At 40.9% G+C, this 25,531-nt stretch overlaps 1 protein-coding gene across 1 annotated transcript; it reads right to left on the minus strand.

Moving 5' to 3' along the window:
- Positions 1-4,800: 4,800 nt before the first annotated feature.
- On the minus strand, positions 4,801-24,855 carry LOC117547302 (stromelysin-3-like). The gene is made up of 8 exons (XM_034217929.1): positions 24,741-24,855; positions 15,267-15,547; positions 12,395-12,538; positions 10,695-10,828; positions 6,843-7,057; positions 6,538-6,742; positions 5,688-5,942; positions 4,801-5,082 (listed from the first exon to the last, which is right to left on the minus strand). The coding sequence occupies exons 1-8, from the start codon at positions 24,843-24,845 to the stop codon at positions 4,955-4,957; spliced, it is 1,467 nt and encodes a 488-aa protein (XP_034073820.1). The 5' UTR covers positions 24,846-24,855; the 3' UTR covers positions 4,801-4,954.
- Between the last annotated feature and the right edge of the window lie 676 nt (positions 24,856-25,531).

Below are 25,531 nucleotides of genomic sequence, written 5' to 3' on the forward strand. Positions count from 1 at the left end.
GAGGCTCTTAAAGAAGAAGTTACAGGTCTGTGAGAGCCAGAAATCTTGTTTGTTTGTAGGTGACCAAATACTTATTTTACCGAGGAATTGACCAATTAATTCATTAAAAATCCTACAATGTGATTTCCTGGATTATTTCCCCCCATTCTGTCTCTCATAGTTGAAGTGTACCTAGGATGAAAATTACAGGCCTCTCTCATCTTTTTAAGTGGGAGAACTTGCACAATTGGTGGCTGACTAAATACTTTTTTGCCCCACTGTATGTCCGTGTGGAAACAATACCCCCAACCTGTAGTTCCATGTGTGAATTATGTGTCAGTGTGTTAATAAGTGATCACTACAGTATTAATAATATAAACCCGCTAGTTACTAATGTTGTCAAATAAATGTACTGAGGAAAAAAATATATTTTTGCTGCCAAAATGTAGTGGAGTAGAAGTATAAAGTAGAATAATTTGGAAACATTTAATTAAAGTACATGAGTAAAAATGTACTTGAGTACAGTACTTGAGTAAATGTATTTGGTTACTTTCCACCACTGCATATGTAGGCTACAATATGATTAGTAGGAGGTCCAAAAGTTCACAGTCAATAGAACATGATGACTGTGTAGATATAAATGCGTCTCAGACTCTAAACGTAATGAAGGTAGAGGTCTGGTCTGGTCTGGTTCCAGATGTTCTCCTGTCATGGCGTCGTGTCGCCTCTGCGCAGCAGTTTTTTGCCAGATGCTGTCATAAATGTACTATTTATCCGGCAATAAACTGTATATCATGATACACGTTTTAGATCTTGGCTGCTACATGACTACACATTTTAACCAGATGAAAGATTTGAGTGATTGGTTCTCATGTTATCAGAGAAACAAACAGCACCAACACCAGCGTTCAGCTCGCTGCCCCTCCACCGGGACATGCTGATTTGTATTTTTGATTCCTACTACACTCCTCATGGCTGCTTGTTTTGACAATGTAACGTCAGCGGACACTCAGCCTGCAGTCTGGATGTTGAGGCAGCAGAGGTTATCTCTCCAGTTCTTCACGTGTCCCTCTGTAAACCTGGAGAGGCCGCTTCCTGTTTTCATATCACAAAACTCTGGAATACAAAGATGGAATACAGAAATAATTGTTCTATCTTTGATCTGGGGTATTTTGGTTTGATCTTATCAACTGAACTGATACTATGATCGTTCATGTGCTGCCAAGGTGCTAAAGTTGACTAATAATAAATGCATTGAAATTATTTCTGCGTGAACATGTGCAGGCCTGTTGGCCCTCGGGGAGAGTTCTGCAGACAGTGCATTTATTCTTTAGTGCCGCCACCACAAATGTGCAGTAAATAACTGAGTGCTTTGAAGGAATTGAGAGTGTTTTAGACTGGTTTTGGTCATTTAACAGAATGTACAGTGCATTAAGAAGCCCACAGCAGGGGGATACAGTTGTGCATCTAATGGCTGACGGGAGCAGTCAGGGAACATGCAACCTAAACCAGGGCTATTCACAGTTTAACACTGCTTTACACAAAGACACTGAACCAAGTCTGTGGAAAGCATTAGTGCAGAGCCCATATGTCCAGAGTTATTATTTGAAAGGATAAGGCAATGTGAATATATTTCAAGATAAATCAGTAAAACACTTCACAAAGACAACACAGATCTGCAGCATAACAACAGCGATGATTAATTAGCAACAAATGTTCTATAGCAGGGTTCTCAAACTCAAGCTTGGCCCGGGGGCCAAATCCGGCCCGCGACTTCATTTTATGTGGCCCCGCAAGAGCTTGCAAAGAATATAATATGTTTATTATACGGTTACATGCCACTTTACAGAAGCAGGTTGCCCATAAACTACATGTCCCACAATGCATCTCGTTTTGTGACATGCCACTGAAGAGACTAGCAATTATTTGCCCTGGACTTCTGCTTTTAGACGTAGTTAATTACTAAGTTATTATCCTATCTGATAATAATCCAATTCAGAGGTAATAATGTAATATATTACATTATTTTATATATATATTATATATTTATATAGTTACAACCTTTATGCAAATGTAGCCCGCGATGAAATTGAGTTTGACACCCCTGTTCTATAGCATGTGTCAAGAAATGTGAATTATGCCACTAATGGCTTCCCATACCTCTCTTTCACCGGTAGTATCTCTGCCTCGTCTCACAGTTTAAAAAACCATGCTCTAAATCAAAATTGCAAAAATTGGAAAAGCAAGTTGATTTCTTTACGTTTGGTTTTATTGCAAACGATAACCTTTACAGATGTAATTTTTTAAAAAAATACTTTGACTAAATAATTCCATATGAAGGCAAAGAAATCAGTACATGTTGAAAGAACATCAAACTAGATCCTAAACATGTTCAGGACATGTGGACACACCACAGTGTATTATACAAGTCCATGCAATAATCAGTGTCCTGCACTGAGTACACAATAACATCTCCAATGAAGTTCACTTTATGCACTATCCATAACATATACAGTAAGTCATCCCAAAGTGAAGGGCTGTCAGTTTCCTCTGATCAGGATGGAAACACAGGCTGTGTATCAGACCACATTATGTTGTCTGTGACTATAACATGGTTTTTAATTTTCTTAGAAAGATAAAATGTCAGGGCTTTTATAATTAATATACAATAACAATCCAAGAACTGAAACAAAGCTCTTCAACAGATAATGAGGCGTTTAGATGGCTTTATCAAATGAATAAAACAATATAGTGAAAAAAACCTTTTCTGATTTTGTGTAGGCCTATTACATGAGGAACCTGAGCTGTAGTGAATTTAGAGTAGCAAGTGTGAATACATTAACCAAAAGTTGATTCTTAAAACTGACTGTCAAAGAAAATCATTCTCTTGTTGCATGTGACAGGTCACCTACAGTAAAAAAAAAACAGTAAAAGCAACCCAACCCTTCACCAGTCAGTACCAAGAGAACTTCCTGCTAAACACTTGACTGGAAAATGTTGGCTAGGCTAGGTTAGAGCTTCTCTCTCAAGTTTTCTTTTTTACTTACGTATCAAAACTTTATAAACTTTATAGTGCTGACCTGAGGTGATTACTGCGGTTTTTCACGTCATTATTCATTCCTATTATATCCCAAAAAGGTCTTTGTTAGTCTTTTTTGTGTTGGTGATTTTAAGGACTGAAACCCTAAGATTGTAAATTGAGTCAGAGGTCTCAGAGCAGAGTGGGCGGAGCAGGGGTGCAGAGGAACTGTAGGATGACTGCTCATTGTACCATGAGGGCTCCATCACTTATATCCAGTCTGGATGGAGAGTGCTCCTCCATGTCTGAGAGGCCCCCTCCTCCCCTCCAATCAGTTAATAACTGCAACACAATATTTAAAACTAAAACATTCCCCTCTGAGAACTTCTGACTGTGTGACTTACACTTGGTGTCGGTCCTGATGCTAATATTGCCAGCGTTTCACAAAACTGGGATTTTAGAAAAACCTTTCCATCTATCAAAAAAACATTTTCAGTCCAATAAAGTTGGGAGTCTGGAGAGCCGGTTAAAATGTTTTATGTTTTTTCTCCGGTCACGTATGGGGAATAAGTATGACCTCAAAGTCGGGTAATTTTGGCTCTCGATCACCCATTCATTCCTTTGGGGAAAAGTTTGTTGTTTGTTTTGATTTGCGTGAAACTGGCTAGGCAAATCCTAGCACATCATTCCCGATCATTCCACACGTTTTGTTTGAATGTGTTTTTTGTGCGTGTCCAACGCTCCGGGACTAGTAGCGGTCTTAACTTTAAGGTGGAAGAGGAAGAATAAGATGAAGAGGTATGCAGGATTATAATATGTGTGCAGCTCTGCCAGTAACACACAATAGGAACGCTGACTTTGATTAAAGGTTTTTTCCTTGGTGGTAGCATGTGATTTTAAAACCTCAGGTGCTACAACCACATGATGCTGTGTTCACAGACCCTGGTCATTTCAGATATGTTGCACCTTTGATGGTGCTCTGCTGACAAAACTAATGTTAGAATAATGTAAATGTTTCCAGGAGAGAGGAACATCTCTGAGAATAAAGGTCAGTGTTCAGACCTACAGCAGCCAGGATGCAGGGTTGTTTGGCCCGCCTTCAGACGGGTCCTTCAGAGCAAATATAACATGCTTACATTGAGACGCGGTTAGACATGTCCCCTGGCCTGGATCCTCTGAGAGAACTCTAGCCTCAATACATGTCCCAACTCCGCGAATTAGCAAGGTGCTGCTGGATTTGTGATGCTTTTACTCCAGACATTATAGAGAACTGGTTCCTGCTTCCACTAAATACACAACCCTGACAACACTTCACATCGTAGCATGGGCCGTCACCACCAACCTGAACCTTTGAACCCTCAGAGGTCACTCTGAGACCTGCAGGAGTGTCGCAGGACACTCAGGAAACTTGCCAAGTGGTTTTCAGTTTAGCCTGAGGGAGAAGCTTTGTCTGGCTTCTCATCATCTCAAACTGACAAAAGAAGCAGATGCTTACTGCCTGTTACTGCACATGTAACTCACAGTAGATTATTCATGTGTTTTTAAAATGCAAATAAAAATGATGTAGTCACAGTGCACTGACAAAACTGAAATGTTGACTTTAATTATGTATCATGTCAACACATTTCACATAACTGTATTAGGTTAGTTGAAAGCAATAATAATAAGTTAAACCTAATATGTCTTATTCAAATATTATTGAGTTAACTAACCTGCAGTAATACAGTTATGTGAAATCTGTTGACATTATACATTTAATTAAAGTCAACATTTCACTTTTTTCCGTGTTGGTAGTGACTTTTTAGAGGTGATGTATTTATATAAGTTTTGAGTCATCTTAATTAAATATATTGGCCTTACATATATTTCTGAAATATTCAGAATGTTCTGTTTGTGGATGCAGCTTTAAAAACGGCCATTGCTCTTCACAAATGTTCCAGTTGTATCTGTATGAACTTATTTATACAAAAAGGCAGAACAGCCAAAGAAGTCTGATCCGATGCTGCGCGGGAAGCCGTCCAGAACCTTCAGCGCCACGGGGTCAAACTTCCAGTAGTGCTGCCCACTCAGGAAGTTAGCATAGCCTATCAGAGAGCGAGAAAAGGTTACATCAAGGGGGTACCAGCATGGGGGGGGGGGGGGGGGGGGGTGAGTACTCAGATCTTGTACTTTAGTAAAAGTAAAAGTACCAGAGTGTAGGAATACTCTGTGATAAGTAAAAGTCCTGCATTACAAATGTTCCTCAAGTAAAAGTAGAAAAGTATTATCATCAAAATATAGTTAAAGTATCAAAAGTAAAAGTATTCATTTTGCAGATTGGTCCAGTTCAGAATAATATATATGATGTGTTTTATAATGATTGATCATGAAAGTGTTCTCAAAGCTGGTAAAGGTGCAGCTAGTTTGCATGACTTTGTATACTGCAGGGTAGCTTGTGGATTTACTCCAGGTGGAACTAAAGTCTGATTTAACACTTGATTATATTTCTGATCATCAATCCAAATCTGTAAAGTAACTAAAGATATTAAAAACATGTAGTGGAGTAGAAGTACAAAGTAGCTTAAAATGGAAATACTCAAGTCGGTACAAGTACCTCAAGATTGTAGAGTGCTTGAGTAAATGTACTTAGTTACTTAAAACCATCTACTGTTACAAGTTAAAATGGTTGCTAGGTGAATCCAGTCCTCACCATATTTGTCCCGAAAAGCTGCATCAATGTTTCCGGGGATCCCCCCCCACGCGTGCATCCTGCCCGGATCGTCCACTCGGTTCTCCTGCGGATTGAAGGGCCAGTAAGAAGCGGACTTGAAGAAGTAAACTTTCTCCACGTGGTCCTCCTCCCACTTCAGAGCTGCTTGGATATCTGAGACAGGAAGACCCAGCTGCCGCACTGAATCCGGGCCTGTTATCTTCCTCTCAGCATCAAACACCCAGTAGCTCTCCCCTGTTGTCATCAAAAAGATACAAATAAACCCCAAATTAGGACTTAATTCACCTGGACCGTATCGATGGGTTACGTATTGTAACCCTAGTTATATAAGCACAGGCGGAGCCCTCTAATGGACTCTATGGGTACTACCCCTTGACCTTACTATGCGAGAGTTCACCTACTGAGATATCTTTAAATGTAGCCGCCCCCTCTGGGCGAGCCTACCTGAGTGCGCGCGCAAGCCCACCCTATATAAGGCGTCCACGCCTCCTGACTGTCATCCTACACGCCTTACATTCATAATGTCAGCGGGAGGATGGCGGAGGATGGCGGAGCAGCGCTGCGGAAGAGCAGAGTGCGAGTGAGATGTGGCTGTCATCTTCCCTTCAAAAACGTATTTATCGTGTGATTTTGGAAATAAAAGTTTCATATTCTAAAAGCCAAGACTTTGTTTATTTAAAATCAAACAAAACACCCGAACCCCGAAAAACTATTTTTTTACGCAAATCCACGTTTATTTTGAAATGAGCCGTTGCAACTTCCGACTGATTTCGATAGAGCGGGTCACATATATAAAACAATAAAAGTGTTCTGCTGTATAATGGCAGACCTTGGAAGAACCAGATGTTTCCAGACTTGTCTTCATACGCAGCGTCAATGTGGTCAGGGATCCCCCTCCAGTGGCGTGAGGCCAGAGCTGGGTACCCCGCCTGCAGCTGCCCGTCCCGGATACGCCACACATAAGCAGACCTGAAGAAGAACAGCTCCCCCCGGATCATGGACACGGCATCAAAGTTGGTCCTGCATGCGTCCATCTGCAGCACAACAGAAAACAGGGGACATTTATTCTGTGGACCAACATGCAGAGACGCAGTGCATGCAGCTTTGAGTCCATTCCCAGGATGATGGTCTCACCACTCCAAGGTCAATCTCATTGGTCTCAGTCATGTCGGGCTGTCTGTGTCGGGGGGGGCCGTACAGATACTGGATGCCCCTCTTGTCGTCCTCGCTGAGCTGCAGAGGGTACGAGTCGCTGTAGAAAGGACACATCACAGCGTCCGGCTCCAGGGAGTGCTGCAGGCCCAGGACGTGGCCGAACTCATGAGCGGCCACCTGGAGGAGATCTGTGCCTGGACGGGACAGCAGGGTGAAGAGGCAGAGACACGGAAATGAGTTATCGGCTCTGTGGTGGTGGGGTGTCAAACATACGGCCCGACAGAGGGCCCATTCCGGCCCTCGGGAGGACTTGCAAAGTGTAAAATGTTCAGAGAATACATTAACTGCAATTTTCACAACTTTTATGTATTTTGTAAGTATACATTTTGTACATTTACAAGGCAGTGGATAACTGAATTTCTTCCTTAATTCAACCCGGAGGCCCCCGCCTGTGGGGGATGCGGGTTTTTTTTTCACGAAACTGTGTCTCAGGGCTTTAAAAACCTATTAATGTGTCATACCCGATTAACGGGAAGAAACTCAGCTAACTGACGGTACGAACCATTTTTACCGAAAAAAAACACAAGTCTCGCAAGAAGCGTCTGAATGAGCCCTGAGCGAAAAAATGCTAACACACTTAGCACAGAACTCTAGGTACCCTTATTACATATTGGATCTGCACAAACAAGATATCGATTAGCAAGCTGAGACTCCGCAGATTCTAGGGGTATAATTATCATTACTGAGCGATCAGAACTCGCAAAATGACAATAGACAACAACAACAAAATTAGCTTTACGGGACCAAAGCGGGACCAAATCGGAAAATAAGTCTTACCATTACCGTGTTCAATGGCATTAAAACGATAAACACGCTGCTGAAGGTTAATCCATAGGTTAATCCAATGTGTCTGTGTCACTTTGAAATGATTACTGATAATCCATCATTCCATTTTTATGTCAATAACGGAGATTTCCTATTAGCTGCTACGATAGCTACTAGAGTGTATGACAGCTTCCGATTCCGGGGCATTCTGGCTACGCATCACTCTATTCACCAACGGGTAATGTTTAGATGGATTTTAGGAACTTCCCCTCGATTATATTGGCTCTAACGGTTAAAAAGAGATTCAAGGGTGGTTTTCACTATAAGTAATGGTTTTCTTTTGGACGGACACTATAATTTACATTTTTTTTACTATGTTCAATCTGAATTTACTTTAAAATAAAAAAACATCAATATTGATTCTGACTTTTCTACATCCAACTCACAGGTTTATCATTACTTTGAGAAAAAAGATTATTAATTTACCCCTTTTAGAAAAAGGTTATAGTCATTTGTTCTGGGAATGTCATTTTCTGAGACATGAAAAACAGGCTCAGGGCTTAACAGGTTAATAGTTCCCACTCTAGTCTGTATGCTGGAGGTCAGGATTAGTGCACACATGTGGAAATGAATGTCAAATCATTTCTAGATCTTGAAAAGTAGTTTTGATCATACAGTAAAATACAATATTGTTCAGTTCCAGATACCGGGGACTCAATGTGTTATGCCTTTGTGGATTCACTGTGATCTGTCGTAATGCAATTTGTAAATGATAAACTGAGGAACAAAATGTCCAACTTGGGGCGACTGTGGCTGCGAGGGAGTGCGGCCGTATATCCTTGGGCAAGACACTGGACCCTGAGTTACCCCCGATGGCCAAACGGTGTGTGTGTGTGTGTGTGGTGTGTGTGTGTGTGTGTGTGTGTGTGTGTGTGTGTGTGTGTGTGTGTGTGTGTGTGTGTGTGTGTGTGTGTGTGTGTGTGTGTGTGTGTGTGTGTGGTGTGTGTGTGTGTGTGTGTGTGTGTGTGTGTGTGTGTGTGTGTGTGTGTGTGTGTGTGTGTGTGTGTGTGTGTGTGTGTGTGTGTGTGTGTGTGTGTGTGTGTGTGTGTGTGTGTGTGTGAGCTTCCCTAGAGCAGGTGGTACTGCTCTGCATGGATGAGGTGTGAATGACGCGTAGTATGTAAATCAATTAATCAATCAATGTTTATTTGCTGGTTTCAGAGTTATCTAACCAACAGTACTCAATGCGTCAGGTTGGGTAGTACTGTCTCTGACCCTGTCACCTTGAAGAAGGGAGTTGCACAGGGCTCTATTTTGGGGCCTTTGCTCTTTTTATTATATGTAAACAATATTTGTAATCAGATGCAATTTCTACCTATCATATGTATGCTGATGACACTATTGTATACTCATATGTTCCTTCTCTGGATATGGCCGTTTCCAACTTAAAATCTGATTTTATCACGCTGCAGCATGCACTTCTTGATTCCAAACTGCTTTTGAACAGTAAGAAAACTAAATGCAATTCTTTTTGCTCCCAAGTCAGCGTCCTCTTGCCTCTCCATTGACACCCTTGATGGCGTCTCTGTTGAGTTTGTCGATACCTACAAATATCTTGGCTTTTGGTTAGACAGTAATCTCAACTTCAAACACCATATTGAAGTTCTAACTAAGAAATTGAAATTCACTCTTGACTTAAATGTTGTTTTTCAACTTCATCCCGTAAAAGGTTGGTCTCTGGCTTATTCCTGTCCCAGCTGGACACTATTTATAGATTTGCCTGTCACACTGTTTTGGCGAAGCTTGACCCACTCTACCATGCTGCACTGCGTTATATATCAAATGCACCCTATAGGACTCATCATTGCAAACTGTATAGCCTAACTGGATGGTCCTCACTTAGGCAAGGCAAGGCAAGGCAAGGCAAGTTTATTTATATATATATATATATCAATTCAAAGTGCTTTACAAAAAATGAAAGAGATTAAGAAAATGGCATTTAAAATCAGTCACTTAGTATGCGTAGGATGCAGCATTGGTTTTTATTAATGTATAAAGCCATTTTAGGTAAGCTTCCACTGTACATATGTGCCAGATTTGCTCCAGTTTGTGACTCTTACAACCTCAGATCCAGTGCCTGGATACGGGTCCAGGTTCCTGCTGTGCGGACTGAGGCTGGAAAAAGGAGTATTTTTCATTATAGTCCTTGGTCTTGGAATGACCTTCAATCAAGCCTCAAACTGACGGCACATGTCTCAATAGCATGTTTTAAATTGAAGTTGTCAGAGGACCTTACCACTAGCTGCTCTTGCAGTAATAAGTAGTGCACCTTTCTTACTGTCCTAATGTGCACAATGTAGGGACTGCTTTTTTGTCTTTTGTTTTCTTAGTTATGTTGTCTGTATTTTATATGTTTGTGTTATGTGTTATGTGTAACGTTGCTGCCTTCTTGGCCAGGTCAGCATTGCAAATGAGATTCTATCTCAATGCTTTTATCTGGTTAAATAAAGGTTCAATCAAAAAAATTTTTTAATTAAAAAATATAGCCCAATATCACAAATGTTACATTTGTCTCAGTGGACTTCACAGTTTGTACAGAATATCAGTATGACAATACGACACCCTCTGTCCTTAGACCCTCACATCGTACAAGGAAAAACTTCCAGAGAAAACCCACAGTTTAAGGGGAACATGGGAGAAACCTCAGGGAGAGCAACAGAGGAGGGATCCCTCTCCCAGGACGGACAGACAGATAGATGCCGTGTGTAAATCGAAGAGATAATACATTTTACAGCGTAGGTAGACCAAATGTTTGGAAATGAGTTATTTTAACTGGTCCGGCCCACTTGAGATCAAATTTGTCTGTATGTGGCCCCACTAAATACGTTTTATACCCCTGCTTTTGTGTTATCAAATGAGGAACACAAATGAGGGGCATCTTTAAAGAAAACATTTTAAAAGCAGGTGGTTCAACATAAGACCTCAAGGTATTTCATATGTACTCACCCACATTGTTGCCCACTGTCCATTGCTCATCGTAGTCAAAGTGGACTTCGCCCTCTCGGTGTGTCCGAGGGAAATAGGCGTGGGCGAGGATTCCTCCGGGACCATCGAACGGTAAGCTGTCCCCATGCCAGTACCTGCAAAATACTTATTTTACTCCACACAAGTGCACTCTGAAATCTGTGTGCAAACGGCTGCCATCCCAGGGCAGAGCATTCATCGTTTGACTGTGGAATACGTTTCTGCAGGTTTGAGTTAAATATACAGTAAGACTTTTTTAAGACCTTTAGTTGGTTGAAGCATGGTTGAAGCTCACTTATGTCTTCATTTCTTCTGTTTGAATGATCTAGCTACCTTGCGCAAAATCCAGAGTTGGCATAGATCCAAACGCTGTTGGGAGGTGTTGACATTGTTCCAGTAGAGAGGCCGGCGGGGGCCAGACTGTGTTTTAAGGCCTACAATTCACACTATTCGATTTGAGACTTTTTTAATTAACATATGCGAACATACAGTAGAAACAGGTTAGAAAATCTCCTTTGATAGTTAACATGAACAAGAGCAAACCTCTCTTTATTTCGAGGAGGCATTTATAAGGATTTCTCAGTTTGTATTGTGTTTTTAATAGGGTTCTAAAAATATATTTTAATGGTAAATGGCCTGCATTTACAAAATGCTTTCTAGTCTTATCACCCACCACTCAAACAACTCTCAATGCAAGCAAGCACTGATTCCCTCCAAAGAGGCTTCCATACAAGGTGCCATCTACTCACACATGCACACACGCACACATGCAGGCCTTTGGCCCATGTTAAATATGTATTTGTAGGAATACCATAATATAAAAAGCATTGTTGCCAGGTAAGGGACTTGCTTTGTATATTTTGTCTTTTTGCTAAAGGGAGGGCAGACAGGCAGAAGGCCTGGTAACAGATGTATTCTTTATCCTCCCCTCCTCAACCTTAGCATGTATCTTAAAGCACTGCTGTGCCTCAGAGAAAAAGAAGGGCTTGCCAGTAGTTATGAAACTTTAATGGTGGAGCTCAAAGAAACAAAAATATGATATCACGTGAAAGTATCGTAAACCAAATGCCAAAATGACTCATCTGCGCTTATAAAAAGTGTAGCTGCATGCGGCTTCTCAATAACGCTGCCAAACAGGCACTGTCGCTGCATTCATTCATGATCGTAATCTGCCTCACTGGATACATCTGCTTTAGGTTTTCCTGAGAGAAAGATTCATGCTTGCGTTTAAATTAAGAAAATCACTTGTCTCAGTGATGATGATGTATTTGCATTGTCCTTGTAAAACCAAATACATATTTAAAAAAGAACAACAAATGTATTGTCCTAAATTCCCTGTATGCTACGGTTTCTCTTCAAACAGCCTTTGTATTATATATTATACATATACTGTAGATACGTAGCCGTGAGGCGTCTAGCCGTGTTGTGTGTAGCCGTGAGGTGTGTAGCCGTGAGGCGTGTAGCCGTGTTGTGTCTAGCCGTGTTGTGTGTAGCCGTGAGGCGTGTAGCCGTGTTGTGTCTAGCCGTGTTGTGTGTAGCCGTGAGGTGTGTAGATGTAATGTGTGTAGCCGAGTTGTGTCTAGCCGTGAGGTGTCTAGCCGTGAGGTGTGTAGCCGTGAGGTGTGTAGCCGTGAGGTGTGTAGATGTAATGTGTGTAGCCGTGCTGCTGCTGGCTCTCCTACCTGTTGAAGTCTATGATGATGTCGGCCTCTCCAGAGGTGACCTCTGTGAGGGTCAGAGGGGTGACAGCGCTCCACACACTGAAGGCCTCCTGGAGGACCTGTCGCACCCTGCCCTCACTCATCTGCCAGGGGAAATGCTCAATCCTGTTGTGACAAACATAAAGATCGTTTCTGATTGTTTATAGAAAGTGTGAGCCTTTAGTTTAGTGCATGCTTTTTACTTTTCTTTTGTGATCAAATATTTATTGATTTAATTACATCCATTTAACCATTCACACTGTGCATGTGTCCCAGTATATATACGTGCCCAGTATACATCTGATTACATATATTGTATTGTAAACATTTTTTTTAGATATATATACCGTATATGTATATATATATATATATACTGTATAAATACTGTATGTTTGTTGTATTACTGTTGCAGTGTAACAATGTTTGTGTATCGGTATTGCCATTGTCAAATAAATAACAAATCAAATACAAATCTTGATGCACACCAAAGATCTGTATTTTTTATTTAAAAACGAACAGTAAAATATTTTTGACGTGTTGCTTAATCCAATGCCTTCCTCTTCATATTGATATTCCATACAATGTATGTCTAGAGAATAGTGGGGTTTCATTCACATGTTCAAAGATTAAGATGTATTATTAATGGGTTGATAATGCGGCCTCACTGGATACCTTCGCTTTAGTTTTTCCTTAGAGAAAAGATGCACGTTTGGGTTTAGTGTCAATTAAACCATTTGTGGCAAAAAGCTAGCCTCTAAATTGCCTGTGTCCAAATCTGCATGCCAGCAGGGAACCAGTAGCTCTGAAAGAGCTGGAGACTTCTCAGTATTGATTTTCTTCACACGGTCACTTCAGGTCATCTGAAGAAACCTTTCTTAACACCAGTGCGTTGCAGGTGCACAGACTTCAAGACAAATACTAAAAATCAATAGAATATGAGAGTACAGTATGTGTGCGTATATGGTAGTCATTTCACGAGTTAATCGTGGTATAGGAGAATGGGCTCTTTCTTGTTGTTCAGCTGTGTGGACAAGCTCAGACATAGATAGATAGATTCAACTTATTGTCATTACACAGTACAGGTACTATGTAACGAAACGGTTTCTCTGCATTTGACCCATCCTAGTGTTAGGAGCAGTCTGCTGCCATTATGTACGGCGCCCGGGGAGCAGTGTAGGGAACGGTGCCTTGCTCAGGGACACCTCGGTAGCACTTGGTCTTTCCGGGACTTGAACTGGTGACCTTCCAGTTGCCAAGCCAAGTCCCTATGGACTTCGACATGAATGAACCGGCAGGATGTGATATAAACCTCAGCAACTCCGGCAAGCTCCACTGCCACCGTGAGCCGACCCCCCCACACCAGAGTGATACACTGTGTGGGTGCTGCTCTGTTGCAGCTTGTGTCCCTGTTGAGTTGAACCATAAAGGCCTGTAGTGGTTCTACAAACAGCATGGGAGTCTCTGTAATGTAGCCACAGTCTCTACACACACCACAGTGCTGACTAGGTTCTGATCTCTACAGAATGAATCATTCCTTCATTCATTGTAATTACAGGATGAATCTAGAATGTATGATATGGCTGGCAAATTAGGACTGCGTATTCTGCTGATTCGACAAAAAACTGTAAATTGAACAATTTATTCCAGGCCTTTGTGTGATGCTGCGTGTTTCTGTAAATATTATATATATCTATATATAATATAGATATATATATTAGAAACTTAAATGCCAAACATTTCCATGAAAAAATAAACTAATTTTACATCTTGGTGGTCAGTTCAAGAACCGATGGGCGTTTTGACATTGCCTGGTAGATCAGACCCCTGTGTGAGGATGTATGGGCACTGAGTCAGTCTGCAGTGTGGCAGCAGATCTCTTCTGGTGTAGCCGCCAGAACTAAATGAAAACAACCAGAGAAGACGTCTGTACAAGGCAAAACAAACTATTTTTAAATTGCATCTTTCATATCTTTCTGCTAATTAGTTAATAACTTTATTAGTTAAGGTTTGGGGAGCAAGGCCACATCTGCTAACACAAGCGCCTCGTTTGTTTCCAATCTCCTCACCAACATCCCTTCACCCCTTCCTTCCTTCCTTCACCCCTTTTTTCCTTCACCCCTTCCTTCCTTCAACCCCTTTTTTCCTTCACCCACTTCTTTCCTTCACCCATGTTTCCTTCACCCCTTCTTTCCTTCACCCCTTCTTCCCTTCCTTCCTTCACCCCTTTTTTCCTTCACCCCTTTTTTCCTTCACCCCTTCTTTCCTTTACCCCTTCTTTCCTTCACCCCTTTTTTCCTTCACCCCTTCCTTCCTTCACCCCTTCCTTCACCCCTTCTTTCCTTCACCCCTTCTTTCCTTCACCCCTTCTTTCCTTCACCCCTTCTTTCCTTCACCCCTTCCTTCCTTCACCCCTTTTTTCATTCACCCCTTCCTTCCTTCACCCCTTCCTTCCTTCACCCCTTCTTTCCTTCACCCCTTCTTTCCTTCCCCCCTTCTTCCTCTTCCTTCACCCCTTCTTTCCTTCACCCCTTCTTTCCTTCACCCCTTCTTCCCTTCACCCCTTCCTTCCTTCACCCCTTTTTTCATTCACCCCTTCCTTCCTTCACCCCTTCTTTCCTTCACCCCTTCTTTCCTTCACCCCTTCTTCCCTTCTTTCCTTCACCCCTTTTTTCCTTCACCCCTTCCTTCCTTCACCCCTTCCTTCCTTTCTTCCTTCACCCCTTCTTTCCTTCACCCCTTCTTTCCTTCACCCCTTCTTTCCTTCACCCCTTTATTAACTCAACCTTCATGTTGATCCGCTTGCATCCCAGCTGGATGTAGCAGTGTACAAACAGACCATATTTGTGTTTCCTACTTGTATGTGAGGTCAGTCTTCTCCCAGCGGCCTCCAAACAGAGCGTATCTCTTCCTGCGCTGGTCCCTCTTCAGGCCTCCCTTCTTCTTCCGATCATAATATGAGGGGCCGACCTGTGTTAAGCTGGGATAGTCGGGGACCCCACAGCGAGGACGCTTCCAGAACTCTGTGTCATTTTTGGATGCCAGTACAGTCTTCAAATGGTGATCTTTGTTTAGTGTTTCCTGTTGGTGTCTTCCTCTCTTCTTCAGACCAACGTTTCCGTTGCTGTGCGGCTTTACCTACAAACAAAGCACCATCATCATATTTTTTGCCATGATAAACGCCAATAAATAATATTATTATTTTCCAACTGTGCATTTGTATGCTGATGAAAGAATCTTTAATTGGTTAAACATTACTTTGTCCAAAATAGTTACCTTCAAGCCCCTTGCTAAACAAAAGGGGGAGGACCACAGCCACTGAGCAGCAGCTAAGAAAATCCTAAGAAGCCTACGAAGAGGAAACTATAACATGGCCTCATGTTACCTTACATCAAATAGTTGAGAATCAGTGTCATGCAGTGAAGTATACACATTATAATGTTGCTTGTTTTTATGACTAACGGTCTTCTTCTCTCAGATGCATGTGATGACAGCCCCTGAGTGTGTGTCACACTCCCTCCTCGCTGTGACGTCACTCACTGTTTGTCTTCTGTTTTGCTGATTAGACAGTTTGAAGTCTGCATGGTCAGCTGTCCCATTAGCCTATGATTGTTAGTACATCTCAGGTTCAGAGTCGCTGAGTAAGCCATTTTAAGAACTAAACAAGCTGGAGCGGGACACACTGCTGTGGCTGACAGGATGTCACCAGGGGACAACTGTTGCATCCTTCTATCTATTCTATTCTAGGTCGACCAGAAACAGACTTCATGTGTCAAACATAGAGATCATTTATACATCTATCATGTAACTGCAAGTCATTGTGAAACACATGTTTGTATTCTCTATATCTGATATCAGACCACCTACAGTTTAGTGCTTTGAGCCTTTAATATAGTGCTCATCACAATGCACTGGATCATATGAATCTACATTATGTAGCAATGGTAACTTCAATTTTACATTCACACAAGAACACTGATATCTGAAGGCACACACACACACACACACACACACACAAATTGATTGTTTTCTGCTTTTTAAACCTCAATTTGATTAATCTATGCCAGAGTTAGTGAAGCTTTAAATCTTCTGAATATATCCTCCATTCTCCATTCATACATTTCCTGTATGTATTGTATTTACTAATAGTTGTATTTATCGCTCATCATCAAATGTCTTATTTCATTTGTAAGTCTGTATCAGTTGTGTGTGTACAAAATTCAGAACTTAAATAAACAGTTCAAGATGTATTATGTGTACTGCTACAATATCTACAAAAAGTGACGATATGTCATGTTGTTGAGTTCTTACACTGTCCCAATATTTCCTACTATTTTCACCCCAAGAGAAATATATCATTTTAATAAAAGAAACATAGCGTTTCATCTGGTCTCCTGTAGAGGCATCACCCCCCCCCCCCCCCTCCCCTCCATGTGTTTATGCTGCATATTTCTGTAATCTCATGAGGCTTATTAATGACCTGTACTTATTTTCACATTATTCATGGGTTTAAGCTGTAACTAGGAAAAATCCCAACAACCTTATCTCTTTGTGCTGTGAAGCTAACGTTAAAACTAACAGGATTATTTTGACTCCTCTAAAGTCTTATTGACTGGTTGATTGTCCTTCATGATTGTAAAGCAAATAAGACAATTAATCACTGAGACGAGTGAAATGCTTAATCAAAGCTTTAAAGTTTCCAAAAGGATTATGACTCGATGTTTGCTTGAATACTGAACAATCAAAAGCCGCCAAAACACCAGAGTCTCTGGAAGGGAATCAGGTGTTATTCTGTCGGGAGGAGAGACAGGAGGTTTACTGCTTTAATAAAGGTCACTGATAGGTCATATTCAAAGCACGAGTTCAATCCTCACAGCGGTCTATATGTCTTCCAAACATATTTATCCATCATATATAAATGTATGGCTCTGATGCAAGTTGACCAACGTCTTAAAAAAATACCTTTTTGTTTTCCAAAGTTTCTGAAGTAACCCTGATGATGTCAGATATTATCACGTTAAACTAAAACTAAACATGTTTAGATGTTTAGTTTGATTAGTCTTGTCTCAATAATTGTGTTTATAAAATCAATTTAAAAATAAAACACATTATAACTTCCAAAAGCCCAAGGTAACATTTTCAACGTTTTTTTCTTGTCCGAAGATATTCAGTTAGCCCTTTTAATGACAAAGAGAAGAAGCAAGATGGGGAATATGGGGATGTTGCTTTCCAGATGACTGAAACAATGGAGAACTCCGCTCAACATGCACAGCATACATAGCAATGGACATCATAGGGTTGAAGAGGTTTTAACCACTTCATCAAAGTTAAAGCCTGTGGGCCAGCTGACAGGAAGCTCAGTTTACGGTGAGTGACAGAACTAAGGCAAGTGTGTGGGCAAGAAGCAAGGTTTCATTTCAGGAGCATAAACACAGTCACATGCCATCAAAACAAAGCTCTGTGAACGCTGGGGAAATCCTGGAGCGGGCATGTTACCACAGCTCAGGTTCATTCATCCCGCAAAACTGATGTGCCCGAGCTTCAACCCTAATTACATGCTGATCCCATCTACAGAGGGCCATTGTTGTTTTCCTAATACTACAGGTTGAATCTATCTAAGAACATATAAATACGGTGTGTGCATGCAGGTATGAACATGTACAGCACTGAAAAAATTTGCAGCACACACCAACACAGACGCAGATCTATTCTTAAGAGCTCCACAAAGCTGCATCCTAGTGAGCAGATGTCTGGAAATCCCCAGTTCAGTCATGACATCAGGTTGTCTGCACTGTGTGTGTTATAAAAGCTTTTCCAAGGATGCTGATCCGACACAACTTGGGGTGACTCGGTTTACGACTTGCCATTACCAAAAACACTGAGTGAAGTGATTTATTCACCACACTGCAACGTTTTGACATTTTACTTTTCTCCACTACAGTTTATAGGCAAATGTTGTACTTTTTAAATCCACTACATTTATTTTACATACTTAGTTACTAGTTACTTTGCAGATTTAGATTATTAATACAAAATATAAATGAACCCATACATTATCATATATTATTATAGGTTAAGCTACTAAGTAGTTTATAAAGTAATTTAAATAAACCCCACCTATACCAAGTGCAACATTGAAGTGATGAACACATTAATGAACCAATCATTTTCATATATTTAATTGTTAAGAAAATCTCACTCGTCACCGGCTTGAGCTTCAATATCAGGATACATGTATTTATTATCCTTGTAAGAATGGAAGTAGTCATCACATACAGAGCTGCGTGGGACAAATAGTTCCAGTAGTGTTCTTCACATGCTCATATACAAGAGAGGGTGTTATTCAGTCACAAGATGGAGGAATACCGGTTCAAAGCAGTATTCAATGTTTAGTTCAGATCAGCTAAGGCCTGCGTAAGCAATAAACATGACAGTCATACTGTCTATCTCCATAGAGGCTGAATCATCATGTTAATCGTTGTCACATAGCTATCATATGCCTAAAACAGTGTGTCCTGACGCTCTTCTAGGTAATCATACATCCTGTTACGTACACAGCTACGTAGGGTCTTTGTTATCATGTGCTCCCTACCTCAAGGAACTCCTCACCCCTCATGGCTCCTTGCGGACCTCCCGCTCCAGCAAAGCCAACCTCCTCAAACCCCCCAGGACCAAGCTCCGTACTATGGGAGACCGGGCATTCTGCTCGGCTGCCCCCAGTCTGTGGAACGCTCTCCCCGACCACATGAGAGAACCACAGACCGTGGAGGCTTTTAGAAAAGGCCTCAAAGCCCATCTGTTCAATAGAGCCTTTTCCTAGACCTTTTATTTAATTTATTACTACCCTTTTATTTATTTTGTATTGTTTGTTTTTACTGCTTTTTATTCAATTCTACCGTGTTGTGCACTGTTTTATATTGTTCCATGCTCACTGCTTGTAGCACTTCGGGATTTGAACTCAAATATGAAGTGCGTTATAAATGAAATCCATTATTATATTAGAAGAGTACATTCAGTATTTTCCCAACATGAATACAATCATTTAAAAATACCCGGTGCTTAAGATGGCCATTTTCTATAATGAATACTTTTACTTTTGGTTCTAAAAGTATTTTTTAATGCAAATACTTTTTTACTTTGACTCAGGTACAGTCAGGCTCTCACACACACCTCCTATGGCAGATAAAGAGTCGTCCAGACTGGAGATAAATGACAGTGGTAAACCAAGTACTTACATCCTACTTCATAATGTAAACATACTTAGAAATTCAAGTGAGTAAGCTTGTAAATGCTTCAGTGCTAATAAAGGGGTTTGTTCTAGTGCAGGGGTGCCCAACCTTTTTTGAACGGAGAGCTACTTTTAAAGTTGCCAGTCTGCCGAGATCTACCAGTCCAAATAGAGAGGCGTAGCCATTACTGACAGCCTACTACCAGGTAAATACACACTTCTACTTGTATAAAACTGACCTTTGTACGATGAATACTTCATAAAATACTGCAGATCCTTTATCTTACCTCTTTCTAATCTACATACATACAAGTATTTAACTGAAGTTACACAACAGTGTTGTTGATACAGAGTTGGAGTGTATTCACACGTCACATACTACAGTGGGTAATGTTTTCAAGAAACATTGAACAGTGCTGCCACAGATGACACAGGGAAAAAATAAAAGACTCTGAACCCTTTCTTTGCCATTATATACAAATAGTGTTGCTACAAAAGTATAAATTAGGCTTACTAATAAAACAACTCAGATCTGAAGCTACACAGGAATCTGCTGCAACAGTGCAATAAAAAAGACAACATTAATAGAATCAAACCCTTTTTTGTTGCATTTTATTAGAGTATAAAAAGAAATGCCTTTAAAATAGGATGCAAGCAACACTAGTTTCTTAACCTGAATTGATAATAGACTATAATCAATTTAAGTTTGCATTCTTATACCATTTTGTACAATAATTATAATGAATAAGTTCAAACAAACTAAAACGTACAGCTGATTAATAACGGTATCTAACTTGAGTTTTTAAATATCAAAAACCTGTTAAAATGCTACTGTTATTTTTACTGTCCCCAAAAAGCGCGTCGCAGCCTCCAGAAATGCTTCTTTCACAACTTCGCCGTCTTTGAAAGACTTCATGTGTTTCTCAAGAACGTGACTGACACGATAAGATGCTATGGTAGCAGCCTTGTTCTAGTTGTTGGGCCTGGTGAAAATGGAATGCTGTGCATTTAGCTGTCCTTTCAGGCCCCTCCCCTTTTGGGAGCGTAGGGCAGAATTAGGAGGGGATTCCGTCTCGTAGCGTTTGTGCACTGTTTTGAGATGCCGCTCCTAAATTACCCTTCTTCGATAAAGCCACGCTCGCATTGCAGATGAGTCAGATGGACTTTGAATTGGAATAGATACAAAAATAATCATCCTCCCACTCGGAGTGAAAATTATATATTTTGGGCTTTTTTGCTTCTGCCATAATTGCGGTCTTGTGTGTGTGCGGACTGTCACTCCTGTTGACACGGACTGCGTTTCACTTCGGTTAAATGGATTCCTTGCGTCCCTCACTTGCGTCGTTTCCCTGCGACTAGTCCCTCCCACCAGGGAAGCATGGATAGACGCAAGGAAACCACGGCCCCTTCTCACTTCTCTTATTTTTGATTTCCTCGCTCCTCGGTCTCGGTCTCACCGGAAGTTGATTTGTCTGCGCCATCTTGAGTAGCGTCCCAATGGCCTTATTTTTTGCTGGAGGAGCGAGGAGCGAGGAGCGAGGATCGAGGAGCGATAACGGAGGAGCTATAATCGAGGAACCACCAGACCATCCTTCGATGAAATCCTCAGACACTCGCCCCGCCCCCTTACTGTGTATCGCTCAATGATTGGACGATGCAGTGCATGCACTGATCTGATGCTTCTTGACATGAGAGCAGTTTCCCAGCGGAGTGAAGAAAATACATGAAACTCACGAGAGTCACTCCTCAGTTTATACTGTGTTTTGTTTCAATTAATGTTTCATTTAGTTACAAATATGTGATATATCTGAACAACAAAGTGGTCAAAAATCATTTTATTCATTTATTGGAAACATTTTCATGACCGCTTTTTTCGTTTTACATTTTCATTTATTGTCATTTCCATTCAGTCAGTCATTAAGTGCTATTAAAATGTGAAAGTGCTACATATCCACACAAACAAACAAACAAAGTGTGCAATCCAATGAATGTTAATCTAACTGGGTTTTGATAGATAACATATCTCTTTTTCTTCTCTCAATTATTTTATTTCTATTGTGCACTATAATCAATATTAATCTAACTATTGTTCGTTTAAACATTTTAAGAATGGCGTTTATCTTTTTTGAGAATGAGTTCTTATTTGATTTTATTTATTTGGGTCTACAACAGATGATACAAATGTTTGTGTCAGTAAATGTGTACTAACAGAGGCGGGGGTGTGTGTGGAAATAACGGGGACAGAGCTGCTGTCAGACGATCAGCTGTGCAGCGTCATCACAAACGGACGTCACTTCACGTGACGCTCCGGAGGAAAGGACGTCCCATTGCTCTTAAAACTCATTTCCCTGCTTCTCGTGGTTTCCTTGCGTCTCTCCATGCTTCCCTGGTGGGAGGGACTAGACGCAGGGAAACGACGCAAGTGAGGGACGCAAGGAATCCATTTAACCGAAGTGAGAAGGACCCCACGAGAAGCAGGGAAATGAGTTTTAAGAGCAATGGGACGTCCTTTCCTCAGGAGCGTCACGTGAAGCGACGTCCGTTTGTGATGACGCCGCACAGCTGATCGTCTGACAGCAGCTCTGTCCCCGTTATTTTCACAAACACCCCCGCCTCTGTTTGTTCATTCATATGCACTGATCTGATGCTTCTTGACATGAGAGCAGTTTCCCAGCGGAGTGAAGAAAATACATGAACCTCACGAGAGTCACTCCTCAGTTTATACTGTGTTTTGTTTCAATTCATGTTTCATTTAGTTACAAATATGTGATATATCTGAACAACAAATAAGAGAAGTGAAAACGCAGCCACGACAACGTTAGCAACTAGGGCCCACTGCCCACCAGCCACGCCCCGACACATGGGGTCATGCCGGCCAATCACAAACTTTTGATGCGTTCAAGTGCATTATTCTGGCACAGGAAGATTATTTTATAGGACATTAACGATAAAACAGAATATTGTTGTTCTATTTTTAGACACATCTCGCGATCGACTGGTTGGGCACCCCTGGTCTAAGTGAACGGTGACTGTAAAAACTACACTGCGCATGCTCAGAGTATTTTCCAATTTAATGTGTGTGGCAAAAAAATAATGACCATAGGGGCATAGAGCTGCCATCCCCACCATACGTCATCTCACATCATTCAGAGCTGATTGGCTGTAAGTACGTGTGCCGCGAAAAGTGTGGTGTGTGAAGAGGAGACGAGAGAGGTGCATCCTAAAACCAGGAAGTAAGCTGCGCATGGGTTCCCTCCACAAAAAAGCAATGAGATTTCTCCATAGGATTTTAGAAAATAGCTCCAAATAAGATCTGTGGGAAACGTACCTGTTAGATAAATGCACGTTTTGTTCAGCCAGATAATATCCACATGTCTACCCTACTTTTATAATTTTCTAATCATAAATCTATCGATCATAAATCTATCTATCATAAATCTATCGATTAGATTTATGATAGACTTTTGAAACTACAAGAAGATAAGGAGGACTTTTACAAAAAAGTAATAGAGATTTTTGTCCAGAGGGATAGGCAAATGGACTTCATCTTCAAGTCAAGGTAAGACCACCATTTTATTGAAAATGGGATCTTACTAAGAGAGAACAATTCAATATTTAAATGATAAAATTAAATTTTTTGGGTATCCTTCTGTTGAACTGTCTGTTTAAAATTAATTGAAGCATCAGACTAAAGAGGCTTTTGAAAATAATATTATATTTTGATTTAGGTCAAAATATAATATTTGTAAACCTGAAGAGTCAGTGCCTCACCAGCCATGAACCTCACTGCACGTCACTGCAGAAGCTTATATATAGACATCTACGTTTTTTGTGCCCCACCACTTTTGTACATATAAAAACGCCACTGAGAACGAGAAAAGTCTTAACATATATGGGCCATTCTACCGAATTGATGCAAAGTCAGGTTGGAACAGTTTTGAAATGTTGTATGTTTTTTTCCCCTTTTGGAGGGGGGGCTTAATGCCCACATACAATGTGCTGTCAGGCGTCTGCTGCATGTTGTATGAACCTGATCTTGATTCTAAAATGAACATCATCATTAGCATTGGCAGGGCAGGTATTTGCTGCAGACACTCAGCATGACAATACATCATATTTAGATATTTAGCTTTCCCAGTGCTCAAAGACGCTTGATGCACGATGTACAAACAGCCTCGGGAGTCTGTGGCCTGATGTGTTTCTCTCGTATCTGCTACTTTCTGCTGTTCCTGAGTCAGCACAGACTTGCCTCTGCCTGCACACTCTGACAGTCTGCTGGCAGCACTGTGCACTCAATATTTATTTAGTTTTGTGATACATTTGTCATGAAATGCAACTAGGCTTTATTTTAAATGTGAGGTAATGTAAGTGTGTTGCCAAAAAACATGATTCCATCATATACAATATTTGCACACTCTGTGCTGTCAAACTTACACAGCATCAGTGGTGTAAAGTAAGTAGATTTACTCAAGTACTGTACTGAACTACAATTTTGAGTATTTCCATTTTTTGCTATACTGTGTACTTCTACCCCACTGCAATTCAGAGGTACATGGTGTACTTTTCCTCCACTACATGTATCTAATACCTTTTAGTTAATTTCAGATGTGGATGAATGATGTGAAATATAACCAAGTGTTAAATCAGACTTTAGTTCCACCTGGAGTAAATCCACAAGCTACCCTGCAGTATACAAAGTCATTCAAACTAGCTGCACCTTTACCAGCTTTGAGAACACTTTCATGATCAATCATTATAAAACATATCATATATATTATTCTGAAATAAACCAATCTGCACAATCACTACTTTTACTGTCGCTACTTTCACTATATTTTGATGAGAATACTTTTATACTTTTACTTGAGGAACATTTTGAATGCAGGACATGTACTGTTACAGAGTATTTCTACTTCTACTTTTACTTAAGTACACCATCTGAGTACTTCTACTTTTACCTAAGTACCAGATCTGAATACTTCTACTTTTACCTAAGTACCAGATCTGAGTAGGCCTACTTCTCCCCCTCTGAACTGCATCCTCTTCAGTCCCCCCCAGCTCAGTGTGTCTCTCCTTGTTCTACTGCTCCTGTGTGGGGCTCACCTGCAGCGGCTTGGATCTGCTACTCCGCTCCTGGACCGGCACAGATTTGGCGCAGAGGAAAAGGTGCAGAGTGAAGATGCTGCCGCAGAGCAGGAGAGCGTGCATCGTGTTGTCCCGCAGCAGAAACAATGGCAGTATCAGAGAGAGCTCAGAGGAGCTGAGGAGGAATGAATGACGGCAGAGATGTCTTTGTCCTCTTCAGATGACACTTCTTATGAGCTCCAGAGCTCAACTGCGCTACGCACGTGATTTAACCCTTTCCCTCCAACACACGACAAACAGGGAGCCAAAGAAAAGTTGGTGTATCCTCCTCCAAAGCAGACAGACAGAAACAGCCTGGGGAGAGGAACCTGAACGCACCAAGAGATGAGCTGTCAAGATGCTTTTGAGGGTTTACTAACTTCATGGCATTCCCTGTTTTTTGTGAAAATAGCTGTACATTTGATATCTGTGGTTATGATCAGTGGTGTAAAGTGTTGCAACACCAGTAATACAGATGAAGTTAACTATACATGTCAACAACAACAAAAAAAACAATAAGCTAAATGATAAGTAAATGCAGGATTCTATATACATGTAAATAAAACAAGATATATAAGAACAGAATGTATTACATATCGTACAGTGAAATACAATTAAATACAGTTTGATCTCGTGATAACTATTAAGATAATTCATTAAATACATTTTAAGATGCAACCAGATGAATGCTTTGGGTTATGGAGGCACTTCACAGAGTTCAGGTGTTTATCAATCAATCAATGTTTATTTATATAGCCCAATATCACAAA

This window comes from Gymnodraco acuticeps, unplaced genomic scaffold, assembly GCF_902827175.1.
Source record: "Gymnodraco acuticeps unplaced genomic scaffold, fGymAcu1.1, whole genome shotgun sequence".
In the NCBI taxonomy this organism is placed as follows: Eukaryota; Metazoa; Chordata; class Actinopteri; order Perciformes; family Bathydraconidae; genus Gymnodraco; species Gymnodraco acuticeps.

Coding starts and splice junctions, on each gene's coding strand:
- LOC117547302 (XM_034217929.1), bottom strand. CDS start 24,845: ATGCACGCTCTCCTGCTCTGCGGCAGCATCTTCACTCTGCACCTTTTC. Junction 10,829..12,394: donor ATCATCATAGACTTCAACAG/GTAGGAGAGCCA, acceptor AGTATTTTGCAG/GTACTGGCATGGGGACAGCT. Junction 5,083..5,687: donor AGCTTTTCGGGACAAATATG/GTGAGGACTGGA, acceptor GCTCTCTGATAG/GCTATGCTAACTTCCTGAGT.